Below are 16,096 nucleotides of genomic sequence, written 5' to 3'. Positions count from 1 at the left end.
ATTGCAGCATGAAATGAGAAAGGAAAAGGTAGCTAAATGGAAGATCTCCCCTGGGCAGCAGGAGGCTGTGGCTCCGGAGTGCTGGGGAAAATAAAAAATACACGAGGAAAAGAAAAACAAGAGCTAGGGAAACCTTGTTTCCTTCAACTAAATATTGCAGAGCCTTTACAGGTTGGGAGGGACCTGGGCTGAGACCCATGGATGTAAATCAGAGCTCCACAGCTCTCTCTCTTCTGCTTATCATGACCAGGGGAGATGAAATCCTATGAGTCCCTCTGAACTTTGGTGCTCTGTCATTGTACCATGGAGGCTGATATCAGCCATCTCCTTTTGGGAAGTGTCAATGGAGCTGACGCTGGGCAGTGCTGTGGGTGCCAACACCCAGCTCCTACACAACACATCCCTTGCTGGTGCTTCCATAGGGTCACCCCTCTCCTGGGCATCTGTGCAGAGAGGGAAATAACCCAAGAAATGATGGGGAGTTCCCAGGAAGTACAGAAAGCAGGAGATGAAATGGAAGCAGAGGATGAGGTGGATTCCCATGTGGAGAAATGGAAGTGCTCAAGCTTTTGGATGGAGATGTATGAGGGAAAAAGGGCTCGGTGGCATGATGTGGTCTGGGCACTGGTGGCAGAACACCATGTGCTGCCTTCTTGGTGGTATGGTGGAAGGGAGCTCAGTGTTGTATGGCTCAGAACATAGATCTGCCTTGGTTTCTGTGCTGCCAAAGGCTCCATGCATGACCTTGAGTGAATCCTTCAGGCTCGGACCCTGTAGAAAGGAAGAAAGTAGAAGCAGCAGGCAGCCTGGGGCTGTAAGCACAGCGCTGGTTGCAGTATGGCCAACATCCAAAAGAAGGCAGTTCTATGCACTCGGTTATTTGGGGCCAGGCAGAAATGCTGCTGAGTCGTGATGTTGGCCACAGGTATCTGTATTCTTTTGGTCATAAATCATGCTGCCCCTCTGCATGGGGATGCTTTCGAGTGCTCTCTCCCTGCGGTGCTGCAGGATGCTGCTCACAGAGGGTTCAAACAGTGCAGGAGCGCCCGTGCAGCCCCAGCAGCTGCTTCATATTCAGGTTGTTGCTAGGGGAGCCCGCGCAGCTTCCTCGTGGTGGGCGAGAAATGACTTTCAAATCAAGAGGCAGCATGCAAAATTGCAGAGGGAAAGTAAAGTCTTTTATGACAGCACGTTTAATTGCTAACAAAGGCAAAAATTGCCCCTCTCGTGTTTGGTTCAGCGGCTCCAGCTCAGACAGCAGCTGCCCCGCGCGCCTCTGATTCCAACTGGTGGACTGAAAAGATGCAGAAGGTATTTAATGACAATGATAATGATTTACATTTATATAGTTCCTTGCATCCGTGGGGATCACAAAATGCTTTATGTATCTATGGATAGAAATACGCCAGATAAGATGTGCTGCATCCATCACCAAATCACAGCCGCTTCCACCGCTCCGGGGCGGGCTGCGCTCTCCTCCCCACTGCTGTGGCACTTGGGGTGCCACTCAGTAATCCTGCAATAAAAGCAGGTGATAAAACCACTTTAAGAACAACAATGTCATAAAAAGGAGAACCCTGGCTGTCATAAAGCTGCACGCAGGGGAACAGGAGGGGAGAAGGTTATAAATAGGGGTCGTCGTTGGCATGAAAGCAGCCTGGGAGGAGGGAAGTCTGAGAGCTGTGAGGGGCCAGGGGCTCCTATGGCAGAGCAGGCTGTGGCACTTGGACTCACTGACCTAAGAGGCCTTTTCCAACCTGCTCCCAGCTGCCTGCCTTTGGCCTCTCAGTGTTGTTTCGGGCTGACTCCGAGCACTTTCAGTGCATTCCTCAGCACTGCGCTCCTTTCCAAGCGCCATCCTCAGCAGCGCCGCATGGCTTCCCAAGCGCTCAGCTCCACGTTGGCTGCTGGTGAGGGCAGCGTTATCAGCCTGGGAGGGCACAGCTCCTCCTCCTTATCCAGGCTCCCATCTTATCTAAACTGGTTCAGGTGGCAGAGCCGAGAGAGGGAAACAATTAAGCAAAAGGCAGCTGAGACGCTGACATTATTTCTTAAACGGCCCAAACCTTTTACCTTGAGTGTTTGTTTTTTTGGGGTTTTTTTTTGTGACGGTGACACATAACAAGGGAGAAATGGGCTTCTCCAGATTATCTCACCCATCCACACACACAGACCTCCCCCCTCTCCTCCTCCACACCAAAATATAAATCTGTTTTAACTGGTCCTGTTGGCAAGACAGAGAAATAATTAAGGCGAAGGTGGCTGAAATGTTGATGTTATTACTGTAATGCAGCCGCCTGTTTAGTTTCTGTGCCGATGAAATGCAACCAGGGGAAAATCAGTTTTAAAGATTGCCTCCCCGAGATGCAAATTGAGGAGCGGAAACCATGTAGTCAGGAAGAAATGGTCTCAAACCAGGAAACATTTCAAAGTCGGTGACAGTCTCTTAGGGGCTTTTAAGACCACAATTTACCTTTTGACTGCATTCTATTTTCTCTGAAATCCTTTATTTCCCTCTTATTTATTGACTGGAGAGACAGCACAAAAACGAGAAAGTGATTCTCCAGCCGCTGGTCTTAAAAATCCATAGAAGAAAATTATTCTCCAGGGGCCATTTTTTTCGTTGTTGTTGGGCGCTCGCTCGCTCGCTTGATTTTCTTTTAGCACTCTCTGTGAACCGGCGCTTAATTGAATCATTTTGCACAGAGCTGGGAAGCAGTCGGGGTCGGTGCTGTGGGCGACGAGGGGTTGCGATGCGAGGAGTGGGAGCCCAGCAGCACCCAACCACGGTGCCGTGGGATCTGAAACCCCACGCGTCGGGAGCCAGCAGCTGGGGGCAGCTCTGCTGCAGGGGGAGCAGCTCCAGGCCAGCATCCCCGCATCCAACTTTTGGATTTGAATCCCTGTCCTGATGAGCATCCCTCAGAGATTAACATCCCTCTGGATTAGCATCCTTCACCTTGATGAGCATCACTCTGGGATTAGCATCCCCTCATGCTCACCCAACTGTTTTGGCGTCCTCCTTCTGCGTGAGCACCCCACTCTTAGATCAGCGTCCCCCTCTTCAATCCCTTCCAGGCCAATATCCCTCTCTTGGATTAATACCCTTTAATGACTTTCTCTCTCATGTTTTCGCACCCCCCAGATTGGCACCCCTCTCTGTGCAGATCTGTGGACGAACCTCCCTGCCATTTCTTTGCACTTCACACCATGCAGAGGAATCCCAGTGCGTTCTCAGGTGCTCCTCTTCAACCCTTCCCTTTCTGCTCCTCTTCCCCAGATCCCACAGCATTTCCACCTCCAGCAGAGTGCCCCAGGATGCACCCCCAGCACCTCCGTTGCTGTGCTCACAGCACCCTCTCCTGTCTCAGCTGCCTGCACTGCATTTCCAGCTCCCTGCATTGCACACTGGGATCCTGTGTGCAGGGTGAGGCTGTGGGTCCAGAACCCAGCGCTGCTCCTCAAGCTCTGCAGCACTGCTGGGAGAACTGGGGCATATTTAACTAAAAGCCATTTCTAGCGGAGGTTTGTTATAATTACTAATTAGATCTGGTTATAATTATCTCTCTGCAATCCCATACCTGCCACAGAACAGCTCCACTTCCTCCTAACAATTAGCAGAGAAACTCTTTTATGATGCGCTGGGTGATTACATTGCAATCGCCGCACTGACTTATTAAAGGAGGGCTGATATTTACAGAAGAACAAATTAGGCTAAAATTAACTAGAGTAAATGAAGAATACCAGGTTTCTCATCTCCTTCCCTTTCTTTCCTGCCTCTGGGCTCCCTCCTCATGCTCTCAGTACAGTATTGAAGCCCAGCACAGCAGAGATCCCCTCCTTGGCCGTCCCTCCGCCTACCTGTGCATTCGTTCAGTGCAGCAAAGAGTTCACCACAGCACTACAAACAAGCCCAGGGCAGAGGAAGCAGCATCCCCTTTTCCATTGCAATGAGTCCTATGTGTCCAACTCTGATTTCTCTGCCTGTCCCAGCCCCCAGTGTGCTTCTGGTGGGATCTGCAGGCAGCTCTGCAGCAGGGTTCAGCCCTAACTGCTCTGTGCACAGCCCACGGCACGGCCTTTTTGCAATCTCAAATAAATTCACCTGGAGTCATTTGCTCTGAGAGCCCGCAGAGTTGGCTGGAAGAGGAGAGCAGAGGGATTTGTGTTTCTCATGTTTCATGTGAGCCTTCCTGCAATGAAAGTTTGGGCATGGGAAAACCCGGAATGCCTTTTTTGACACCATCCCCTTTTGTTCTAAATCAGCACTTCTTGTTCAGCAAAACTGACCTAAACTTCTAAGCTCAGAAATAACCAGAATGGGAAACACATCTCAATGCAATCAGAGCTCTCCAACCCACCCAGACCTCATCTTCCCCTTTCTGCTCCCAACAAAATGCTCTTTCCCTATTTTGGTAGTGCTGGGAACATTCTGTCCATGTGCCATACCATGGAAATCCATCTTTGGGCACACAGAGCTGTAAGAAGGGCTCCTGCAGCCCTTCAGATGGGATGCATTGAGCATCTCGAGCAGCATTCCCATGGCCATGCACACAGCTGTGTTGTCTTTGTCTGTACCCAGGGGGCAGCCGGACCGCTGTGCCTGCTGCAGCATCCTGCAAGGGCTGAGCTCGGTGTTTAAGAGTGGGAATAATGGGAAAGGGCTGCTGGAGCCCCTCAAATGAGGGGCCCCCAGAGGTGGAGGGCTGGATCAGCATTAGCAGAAATAGCATTGCATCCTCTGAGGCTGCTTTGGTGTGACTGGTGGGGTCATTTCTGCTCAGACCGTTGGGGTCTGAAGGGTAACGTAGGCTTAGGGGAGGTGCTGCCTTCCAGCCCATGGCATTTCAGGGATCTTAGAGGGAGGAAGAATATCTCAAAGCAAAGGAATGGGTTTGGTGCAGTGGGGATGTGCTCAAAGAAGAGCAGCCAGAGGGGATCCCTTCCCAACCAAGCTTTGAAAACTTGGGTGACTGGTCTTAAAGAGGGCTTTGTGCAAAGCTGAACGGCCTCAGGCCAGGTTGCATGGGGGAGTGCAGACAAGGGCATCCCAGGGCTGCGCCTGTGGGACCGAACCTCTCCATACCGCGTACACAGAGCTGTGTGGCCGCTGATAACCAGCTTCAGAGGGCCGAGACGTGTCAGCACTGGGAACATTGTGATTGATCGCAGCAGGGCTGTGCTGGCTTCCTTCAGAACATCTGGCCCTGGCCAGTGTCAGAGATAAGGCAGTGCTGTGCATTGATCAACCCCATCCGATGTGTCCCAGCTTCATCCGTAACGATTTGCTCTGCCCTTTATTGCTTTGCGTGGCTGAAGGACAGAGCGCTGCGCTGAGGTGCAGCCTTGGCTTTGTGGCTAATTCATGGCAAAGCTGAAGTCGGTTCCTGATGGGGGATTTTGGGGCATGGGACTGGGAGACTCCACCACCCCATGGAGCATCCTACAGTCCTACGTGCCACCCTAATACCATGCATGCATCTCCACCCCAAAGTGCACCTCCCTCCTCCACCCCAGCCCCTGTGATGGCTGGCTAAAGCCATGGCCTTTAGGAAAGCCAGGAGAAGGTGGTGGGGGCAGAGGGCCATGCTCTGGATGTGTCCCATCATTGGTGTCCTTCCAGCTGGGGACACCCAGGTCCCATCTCAGCACAGCAGTTGGGGATGCGGGCGATGTGCAGTGTGGTTGTGCATCCCCATGTCTGTGCCTCAGTTTCCCCTCACTGTGCACCCAGATTGCACTATGCTCAATGGGAACTGCTCCATCAGCTCTGATGGATTTGCTGGGTTGGTGTTTTCCTTTTAGCTGGAAGAGGAAATGTGGAGTTTGTTGCTTCTTGTGTTGAGAATCTTTCAAGCAGAAGATCAATACCCAGGCAGCCACCTGTGCACTTTGTCAGAGCTTGGAGGGGCTGCGAAAACTTCTGCTTTTTCCTCATAGAAAAGGTTTTTTTCAGTAGAATACAAATGCTCACTTATCCCATGTCAGATCTGCTTGTGTTTCCTCTGACAGCCCTTGCGGCCAGAAATTGGGTTTAATCCCAGTGGGGATGGAAAAGCCCAATATTTAAAAATTGTTCATTTGCTGGACGGGAACTGAGATCATTAAGGGGGGGAGGGAAATGTTGTAGGAAATCTTAGCGCGGAGGTTTGCAATGTGAGGAGGGTCTGTGCATTGCGGACAGATGGAGCCAGCAGGAGGGCTGTGGGGTGTGGGAGGCACAGAGCCACCCCCCTCCTGTGTCTCTGTCCCCTGCGTGGGATGGAGAGGCCACATCACTGCTGAGCCCACCCACACTCTTGCTGCCTCCAACACTCACCAGCCAAATAGGACCGAGGGAGAGATGCACTATTTAAACTTTCATCACTATTTTTCTCCCTTGCTCCCCTTGTTTCTTTTGATTTATTTTTCAGCGTGTTTTCCCCAGGCTGCACTGCCTGCATCTTTTTCCTTTCCCTCTGCCAGGCAGCTTCCAGAGAGTGCTCTGCATTCTGCAGGCTGCCCTCTGCCCCGCTCCATTGCCACCCTTCCCAGAGCACAGCAGGGACTGGGAAAGTTCTGGACTGTTGGGCACTCAGATACTGAGCAGCTCACAGGAAGGAATGCTCAGCAGATGTAGGATGCAAAGGGAAATCTGACTGACCCCATCTGCAGACTCAGTGCTGTCCCCCTGCTGTCAGGTCCCTTTTTTCCTTAGCTGCCAAGCTCCTCTGCAAAGGAATTGCAATGCTAGCTCCGTCTTTCTCCCCAGTGTCCAACTATTCCTTCTTATTCCCTTCTCCCAACCTTCCTCAGTCCATTTACCACAACCAGATGGACTCCCTCCCATGCTCATTTTATTTGGTAGAATGAAGGCAACCTCATTTGCTCCCACCCAGCAGGGAAGCAGCTCAGGTCATCCCTTGCTCCCTGTTTTGGAGAGGGATGCATCTTCCCAGGAGACTGCAGGTCACACCCTGCTCCTTGCAGGCTGCAAGCCTGGTCCTGGAGCATGAGGTTGAACCTGCAAGAGTTTGCTTTGCAGAATGCTCCAGCCGGCAAGCAGCTGTGTGCAGATCAGGACGGTGCCCATATACGCTCACTCTGAGCAAGTGTAGCATGATGCCCTCATAAGCTTGACTTGTCTACAAGAGGCAAACATGCCTCCTTGACAAGCCTGCAGTGCACATCTGAATACACAAACACTTCTTTGTGCCAGAGCAAAGTCTCCGGGTCCCTCTGGCTGCCACTGAGGGCAGGCAGAGTCCAGAGGGTGGCACCCCGCAGTGCGCTGGGATGCTCATAGTGTGCTCAGACCTTCTGCTTCAGGGCTGGCAAACCGCTGCTTTGTGATCACTGCAGGCATCTGTTTCCGGCCTCACACAGAGCACTGAACACCACCCAGCCCTCCCCGAAGATGAGCAGCACATCAGCAGCCCTTCCCCAGGGAGGAGTTGGGCTCACAGCAGCTTGATATTCCTTCCAACGCGGCGCTTGCAGCGCTCCTCAGGGGCCACTCAGCAGCTCCATCCCGGCACCAGGTGCCGTCCCCAGCAGGAGCACTTTGGAAGGGATGCTGGCACTGCCCGCAGGAGGATTTGTGCACCCCAGCCCAGGAGCTGCCAGCAGCCACACAAAAAGGCAGTCGGCGTTAATTAGGAAGCGGCACTGGCAGCAGGAGGGCCTTTTGCTTTCCCTACTTGCAGGAGGAGACTCCTGCCTGCAGGATCTTGTTATCTCAATAAATATTGAGGGTAATTGAGGCTCCGTCTGCCTGCTGCAGAGCTGTCCAGCTGTCTGATGGCCAGCAGCATGCAGACATGGATGCTCATTCTTGGTCAGAACAGTGTTAGCCTGGGGTACCAGCTCAGTGCTAGAGATTCTGTGTGGTGCCATTGGTTAATCACAAAGGTAAAGCTTGCAGGCAGAGCTGCATGCAGGAAGGCTTCTAACTTAACTCACCAAGAGATGGAAGTGCTGTGCTTTGACAGAAAACTGTGGTTTTGATGACAGGAAGCTTGGCATGTTTTCTTCTGCAAGTTTTGTTTATGGTCAGAAGAAGAGCAGATCTCCAGCTTGAGGCTCTGGAGGTCTGCAGGTCCCTCCCCAGAAGGTCCCTTTGGAGAGGCCCCCCATGCATTTCGTCCAGCTCTGCCCGTGGGGTGCAATGGTTGCCACAGCTGTGCTCTGCTCATCCATCCCTGTTCTTATTCCTCATAGATGTTCCAGGCATATGAAGGGTAACTCCCTGCTCTTTGCTGTCAGGACTGAGAAGCCCACAGCCCCAAACAGCTCTTCCTATTTATATCCTGTGTTAATCAGGAAGGCACTTCTATCACTGCGTGATTAAAAATTAGGAGGCCAGATTCCGTAGTGGTGCCTTATAATAACAACAGTCCTGGGAGCACGGGATGAATAATGGATCACGGCTCCGTGCTGCCAGCTCCTTGCTTCCCTTTATTCCTTCCCCTCTTCATCTTCTGTTCTTCTCTTTCCCCAGGCTGGAGTTGGGCAGGGGAAGACGTGCATCCCCCTTCACTTTGCAGGAGTTAGGGCTGCTGGGAGACATTGCTGATTGCTGCCAGCAGCCCCTCTCCTCCTGTGCTTGGTGAGCCTGGTGACCACCGATAATGCAGGGCCATGTTTACCTGTGGATGAGAACCACTTGGGAAGAAGCAGTCAGGATCTGTTCTCTCCTTTTCTCTTCCTCACCCCTTCAGCAGCTCCCAGGTCTCGCTCCTAATCCAGTGGAGAAACAGAAACAACACAGGTTGGAAAAGTGGGTTTGCTGGCATTGGGAAGTCACACCTGAGTGGGGCTGTGATGTCCCACAGGCTCCATCAGCAGCGTTACAGTGGCACTGCAGAAGGATAATCTGGGTTGGAGGGAGCAGCCACTGGCAGGACATCACCCAGGAATGTCCAACATCCCCATGACAGCCCCTTCATTTCATTCTGAAAGGCTCTTCAGAGCAAGGCTCGTGGGCTGGGCTTCTTCCTTCTGCACAAGATGAGTTTCCAATATTTCACAAGCTGAGGTCAAATTCAATTAATAGCTTCAGTGAGGGGGAAAAGAACGACTGGAAGACATGTCGGTTTTTTTTCTTTTTTTTTTCTTTTTTGAAGGTGTATAAATGCATTCAGTGAAATGGCTGTTTTTAAAAAAGTGAAAGCACTTCCTTAGTAGTTAAACAGCATCAGAACAAAGCAGTTTCTGTATCCCCCTGTTCCAGGGCCTGGCGCAGTTTGACCAACCCCCAAAACACAGATTTTCACATTTTTCGCTCTTGTTGCCTGAGAAATACGCATTCAGGATCCATGTAGAAAAGCTTTTTTTCCTTCAGTTCTTGGGTTCCACCCGCTGAGCCGAAAAATCCCATTACTCACCGAGTTTGGCAGATGCCTGTGTGAGCAGCCTGGTGTGCAGGCAGCACGTCTGCTCACTGCAAGCCCTGCGCCGAGGCAGGCAGTCACCTCTGGGTTGTCAGAGAGCATAATCCCCTTCCAGCTCCTCGCCGGGCCTGTGGGAGCCAACAAGGAGCTGTTAGGAATGTTCCTGGGCCAATGGAAGGGCACAGCTCAGTTTGGGCATCGCACGGCGCCAGCTGTGAGGCGAGAGCAGCCCAGCTCTGCAAACAGGGCCGGTGTGTGGAAGCATCTCTGCTCCAAAGAGCAGCGCTGCACTGCACAGCTGCGCAGGGGGTCATCCGTGGGGGTGTTCCAGGGGCACAGGGATGTGTGACGTGGCAGTGAGCATAGTGGGGTGGGGATCTGAGAGGTCTTCTCCAACCCCCGTGATTCATTTGGGAATGCTTTTTCCCCCTGCGCATTCCTGCACAAGATGGGAGCCCAGTCTCCCACCTTTCGCCATGCTAAGGTGCCGAGCTTCAAGGATGGTCCCCAAAAAGTCACTGTGCCCCTTATCTCCTTCTTCCCCAGCCGACACAGAGATGCTTTTGGCTGCGGTAGCAGACGGCTGTGCCCTGTGATGAGGATACAGCTCACACAGGCTGTCAGACCACGGCTGTTTCAAAGGCATGTTGAGATCTTAAACATCTCCTCGCCGCCCCCAGCAACGCCTGCTTTAAGGGATAGAGATGCTTGAAAGACTTGGCAGTGGTGAGCCTGAGCGAGAGGAATTTCACAGCCTTTTGTGCAGCCAGAGGGTGGCACAGAGGATAAAGTGAAAGCAAAAGGAGGATCAAAGCTGCAGGAGCATGCTCAGCACTGCTCTGCCCCTCCGTAATGAGGGCTGCCAGGGGAGCCCTGCTTGGGGCACTGCTGATGCTCACAGTAAGTGGGCTTTGACTTGAGAGTGTCCCGTGGGGATGGTGTCACGTCCCCATCACAGCCACTGACACGGTGTGAGCTCCCAGCCCTGGCAGCAGGTTTGCTTAATGCTCTCACATCGTCACCTCCTTCACACCCTTCATGTCCTTGCCTTGCAGTTCCTCCAGATGACCCCATCATTATGGGGGGACCCATCATCAGCCTGAGAGCAGGGGACCCCCTCAACCTGACCTGCCACGCAGACAACGCCAAGCCGGCAGCCTCCATCATCTGGATGCGGAAAGGAGAAGTCGTCAATGGGGCCACCTACTCCAAGGTGAGGCAGTGCGTGCTGGGGACCATTTGCTCTTCCCTTGCTTCAAGAAGGGTCCTGGGGTCCTCTGTGCAGCCCCAAAGCCATCAGAGCAGCACCTTCGGCTCTGCAGCCTGTCTTGTTCCATGCAGCATCCCCAGTGGTATGAAGATGCACCACCAGCTGGTGCTGAGGTGGGCTCTGCCCAGAATCTAGCTGGCTTTCTGCATGCTCACATTGCTTATACATCACCTGGAACACCCGCTTCTGCCCCCCAGAATCCCATCTGGGTGTTATGCTTGTATTGCTCAAGGAGCAAAGCCAGCACTGACCTTGGCTGTAGCAGAAGCTCTGAAACAGAAGGGTTTTTTTCCCAGTGACATATGTCCCCGCCTCTAGCTGCAGTTTTCTATGAAAAATTGTCAGGGTTGTTGGCATTTTTTAATTTAAATGGAAAGCCTTTATTGGGTCATAAAGGAAAACATCAAAGAGCAATCAGCAGTGCACTCGGAATGGGTGCCCACATGTTCTCCTGTTTATCAAAGCCTGATGCCTGGTAAGTGCTAAGGATTCAGGAACACTTGACATTTCTAATGAAAATTTCTAAAGCACAAAATGCAAGGCACAAAATGGGTCAGTTTACAGCCATTTGTAATGCAGGCAACTTCAAAGTTCAGAGTGAGACGCATTCCTCTCGAGCTCCTGAATACCTTTTTCATAAACATTTCTCCCTGCCACCGCCATTCAGGCTCCTTCCAGCAACATCCCTGGAAAAAAAAAAGCCAAAATCTTCCCTTTAAGCCCACACCTCAGTTTACATCTTTCTGGGTTTTTTTTTTTTTCCTAATGAAATTAAAATCCAACCCAGATTTCATTTGATCCGGATATTCCACTCAACCAAGAAGACACACTGCTCAGGTTACTGATCGCCTGAAACCATTTGCTCCAAGTGAGAATTCCTTTTTTTCCTCTGTGTTTCAAATCCAGCTGATTTGTATTGCAGCCTCAGTGCAGTCACAGCCGGGCAGCACAGATGAGGCACAGCTGACTTAAAGACCCCAAAATTCCACCCTACTGGAGGGGACAGCAGGTAGCACCTATAGCCACCTCTTTACATCTCCGTGTCCCTTCACAGACCCTTCTCCGCGACGGCAAGAGGGAGAGCATCATGAGCACCCTTTTCATCGCCCCCTCTGACATTGAGAACGGGGAGAGCATCGTCTGCCGTGCCACCAACAAAGCCATCCCCAGTGGGAAGGAGACCTCAGTCACCATTGACATCCAGCGTGAGTAGCGGCCAGCGGCCGGTCCGTGCCACCCAGCCTCCACCACAGGAACGGGGATGGAGATTTCCTACCACTGGTGCAGAGGGGTCATGGGAGCATCACAGAATGGCTTTGGTTGGAAGGGACCTTATAGATCATAGAACTGTAGAACAGTCGGGTAGGAAGGGACCCAACCCCTGCTATGGGGCATCATGCTGCACAGGGCCCATCCGTGGCCTTGGGCAACTCCAGAGATGGGCGTTCACAAGGGTGGATGACCACCCCGTCCTCATAAACCCCATTTTGCAGCTCCCTTCCCACCTCTGCAGCAGCCGCTGCTCTCAGGCACGCCCTGACCCTTCTCCAGCCGGGCTTCATTAGCACACACAATTCCTCCAGCTGTATTTACCAACAATTTGCAAATGCAGGGTGCTCAATATTAGCATGCCAGCTGCTTTCCAGGGTCCAATTAAAACTGCCTGAACAAACTCAAGCACAGCAGAAAATTCACCATTTAAGATTTGCAGCTTCTTGCTGCCGGAAGATTAACGGGCTCTTGGGTCTCTGTATAGCATGTCCTGACAGAAGCGGGCAGATAAAATGAGATAATAGCACGGGTTATTTCACAGCCTGCAAACAGTGACAGTAGCTGGAGATGCACGTGCGTTCTCACAAGCAGCATGGAGCCAGAGACATCATTAGGCCGTGCAGTGCAGTGCAGGAGATGTGAGCTGCATCCCTGAGCCTGACGGGATCTGATGTAAAAGGACCCAAAAAGGAGCACCAATTTCCACTCTGAGCCATTAAATACTCCGTGCTGTGAAAGTAATAATAATAATATCTTATCTGGCTATTAAAAGTATGTTGTTCTTAATGGGGTCTAACGAGGATATCGGTTTCCCAAGGCTGTCTGGGTTTTGGAGGGGTAGGAAAACACCGGCATGGATTAAGCAGCCTGCACTCTGCAAAGAGGTGCCTGGGTTTGTGTCCTGTGCAGCACAAGGCTGGCTCCCTTCAGTCCTACATGGGCACTGCCAGTCTTAGCCTGGGCAGCAGGGAAAGAGCTGAGTCATAAACACCTTCACCTTCCAAAAAAAAACAGAAAAGAGAGGAAAAGGAACCAAGGAAAAAAAAAAAAAAAAGCCTGAGTCTGTAATGGAAACACTAAGCAACTCCAGCTGGAACATCTGTTCAATGTGATTTCTGTTCCACCAGCCACATCAAAGTCAGCCTCCTGTGAGTTATGCACCGAACATCACAAGTGGGATTAAAATCGTGTTTAATAGTTTGATATGCCATAAACTATTTATACTGCCAGAGCCCAGTGGCTCTATGGAAATTCATATCCAGCGTGCTGGGATGGGAGGAGCAGGGTTATTGCTTATCCAGAGCCATTTGCTCCAAGCCTACACGTGTGTGCACTTACTCATTTTTCCACCTTCGTTTCACTGCAAGAAGGGATTCGAGCAGGTCCACGTTTGGGTTGTGGGCGACTCGCTCTGCTGGCGCCTCTCAGCCTGGCGGTGCAGCAATGCGTTCCCTTCCACGCTTTCCACCAGGGATGAGGGCTGGAGGCACCACAGGCTGCTTCCAGCTCCTCCTGCTGCTGCCTCGCACCCAGCACGGCTCCTCCGTGCAGCGCAGCGCCGGCCGTGGCTCTGCAGCGCCGGGTCGCTGTGCCGGCAGGGATGCGCGCTTTCCCCCGGCTCTGATCCCATTGCTCACATTAATTACAAGAAGCCGGGCAGGACTTCTGACTCTAACCGAGTGGAATTACGTCCCGATGAGTGACAGTTTGTCTCTTTTCTTTTTCCCCGTTAAATACCCCTAAACATTCACTCACACCTACGCTCCTCGCTGCGGTACTGGGGAGCCCGAGCCCATTTGTGAAAGGGAAGATCAAAGACTTTAATTCATTTCCTTCCCTCCTTCTCTTTCTTAATCTACTTTTTTTTTTATTTGGCGTGTGAGGAGGGAGCCGGGCTCATTTTAATACAAAGAGGCTCCTCTGTAAATCGTAGGCACAGCCACTAAACCATCAAACAATGGGGAAGCTACTAAAGAGAAGTGTGATTCATACTTAACAAAAGAAGGTGATTAGCTGTTGTTGTATAACAATGGGGAAGTGTCAGGATGCCTGCGAATGAATTAGGAGCAGGCTATATATCTCTGGGCTGTTATGTTAGTGAAGCTCATTTATATTCCCAACTGCACCCATCTTTATTGTGATTTGAATTGCACATTTTAAAATGAGATTAGGGTAAATTGAAAATACCTATAATTTCCCGTCATAATTTCCCATCAGAAAGGCAGGTGGCTCTGCTGGCAACAACTCGGGGCTCTGGCTGGGTAAATTGCCACGGGGTCATGGGGACACAGTGCAGAGTGGCACCCAACGCTGCAGGGCTGTCAGTGAGGATGGGGCTGGAGGGGTCATGAGGATGGGGGCGGAGGGTAGAGGTGGCAGTTCTGTGTTGCCCCATGGAGTTTTTCTTCCCTTTAATGAGCTCTTGTTCTCCCTACCTCGAGCTGGAGGTCCACCACCCCCCCGAGACACCAGGAGAAATTAAAATTGTTCTGGATATTCTTATTATCCATCTCAGAGCTGCACCCTTTTCTCACTTGCTTTCATCAGTTCTCTTCTAAATTTTGTTTGCTGCTAAAGCACTCGGATGCTTATCTTGTAAAAGGAAAAGAGAAACAGAGCGGCAGCCGGGAGAACCGAGAGGCCTGTGACACCAATAAGGACTTGGCAGAGATGATTAGGCTGATGAAAGAGCAGAAATGCCACTTTCAAGCTAGCGGGTAGACAAAAGATCATCATTACCCAGCAAGATATTAAATGGGAACTCTTCAAAGCGGGTTGATTTCCTTAAACGGGAATCAGAGCCTGTGCTAATGGTTTTGAAGGGAGGTGCTGTGTCAAGCAGCGCGTGGCGTGGCAGCCGGGAGGGAGCAGCTTGGGTTGGAGCAGGGATTGGAGGCTGTGAGGAGAGGAGCCCCAGAGCAACAGCACAGCCTCGTGTGGCCCAAAGGGGTCTCACAGCCCACTCTTCTATGCCCTCAGAGCTTCAGTGCTGCCCTGCCTTTTGCCTTCCACTCTTGGATGCATGATGGGCTCAACCCTGTCTCTTTGCAGACCCCCCCCTGGTGAACCTGTCTGTGGAGCCACAGCCGGTGCTGGAGGACAACACCGTCAAGTTCCACTGCTCTGCCAAGGCCAACCCCGCTGTCACGCAGTACAGGTAAGGCAGCTCACCGTCACCTCGCCCCGGGAGGCAAAACAAGGTAAAATTCATGGGTGGAGATAAAGGGAGCTCGATAGCACAATATAGCGGATATGCGGAACAAGTGATGCACGACGCAGTTGCTCACCACGCGCCAAGTGAAGCCCAACCAGTCCCCACCCCCCAGTTTTATTGCTCAGCATGATGCCCTACGATATGGAATGTCCCTTTGGCCTGCTTGGGCCAGCTGTCCTGGTTCGGTCCCCTCCTATTATGCACCCCCAGAATGATCAGGGTGCTATGAGAAGCAAACCCAAAGCACAGCCCCACACCGGCTAATAGGAAGAAAATTAACTCCATCCCAGCTGAAAGCAGGACAGAGGCCTGGCACGGAGCTGGCAGAGCCATCTGTTTGGGAATGTAATGAGAAAAATGAGTGAAAAATCTATTATGTGAAAATTGGAAAATGCCTTTTCTTTGTGCACACTCTTTTGTGGTTTGAACAATACCACTGCAGTGCCATCAGTGGGTACTCGAGCAGCCGCGTGCAGCCCAGCAGAGCTCGGCAGGGAGGCGTGGGCTGGAGCTGCACTTTGGCACTGGAGAGGCCAAAAAGAGGGGGAGAAACACGGACAGAAGGTGGTGCAGGTGCTTCACAGTCGGTCCAAACGGGCAGTGTTGGAGGGAGTGATGAGTAGGGTGCACCGTGGCCGTGGCCTTCCAGGCAGGCTGTACCATTGCAGAGGGAAGCAGGGCTGGCAGTCAGGTGCACATGTAGGCAGTCTGTGATGTTTGTGCACCAGCGTGGGTTTGTAGCAGCAGAGGAGGCTCCTGTGGGGATGGGTTACATCAGAGATGGGTTACACTGGGGATGGGTTACCATGACCCAGCTCCTGTTGGACATGGACACCTTAATTGGTACAATTGAGTTTGCTGGTAGGAACAATTCCTTCCGGCTGGATCTCTGCTATCAGCACAACAAAGCAATAATTGCATTCCTAGTTACACAGAAGAGTTATTAATTTCTGAAGTCAGTGAATGTCA

The 16,096-nt window shown here is 51.8% G+C and overlaps 1 protein-coding gene across 1 annotated transcript in view; it reads left to right on the top strand.

Moving 5' to 3' along the window:
- KIRREL3 (kirre like nephrin family adhesion molecule 3) overlaps positions 1-16,096 on the top strand; it is a 67,789-nt gene that overhangs the window by 27,366 nt on the left and 24,327 nt on the right. Inside the window, exons 5-7 of the mRNA XM_042831845.1 lie at positions 10,427-10,584; positions 11,696-11,846; positions 14,965-15,070. Of these exons, the coding sequence (XP_042687779.1) occupies positions 10,427-10,584; positions 11,696-11,846; positions 14,965-15,070 (415 nt within the window). The remainder of the gene's footprint in view (positions 1-10,426; positions 10,585-11,695; positions 11,847-14,964; positions 15,071-16,096) is intronic.

The sequence above is a fragment of the Centrocercus urophasianus genome, unplaced genomic scaffold (genome assembly GCF_019232065.1).
Source record: "Centrocercus urophasianus isolate 14NV4802_14NV808 unplaced genomic scaffold, USGS_Curo_1.0 seq_37, whole genome shotgun sequence".
Lineage (NCBI taxonomy): Eukaryota > Metazoa > Chordata > Aves > Galliformes > Phasianidae > Centrocercus > Centrocercus urophasianus.
The sequence above is the reverse complement of the archived record's forward strand: the minus strand, read 5'-3'. Positions and strand labels throughout refer to the sequence as shown.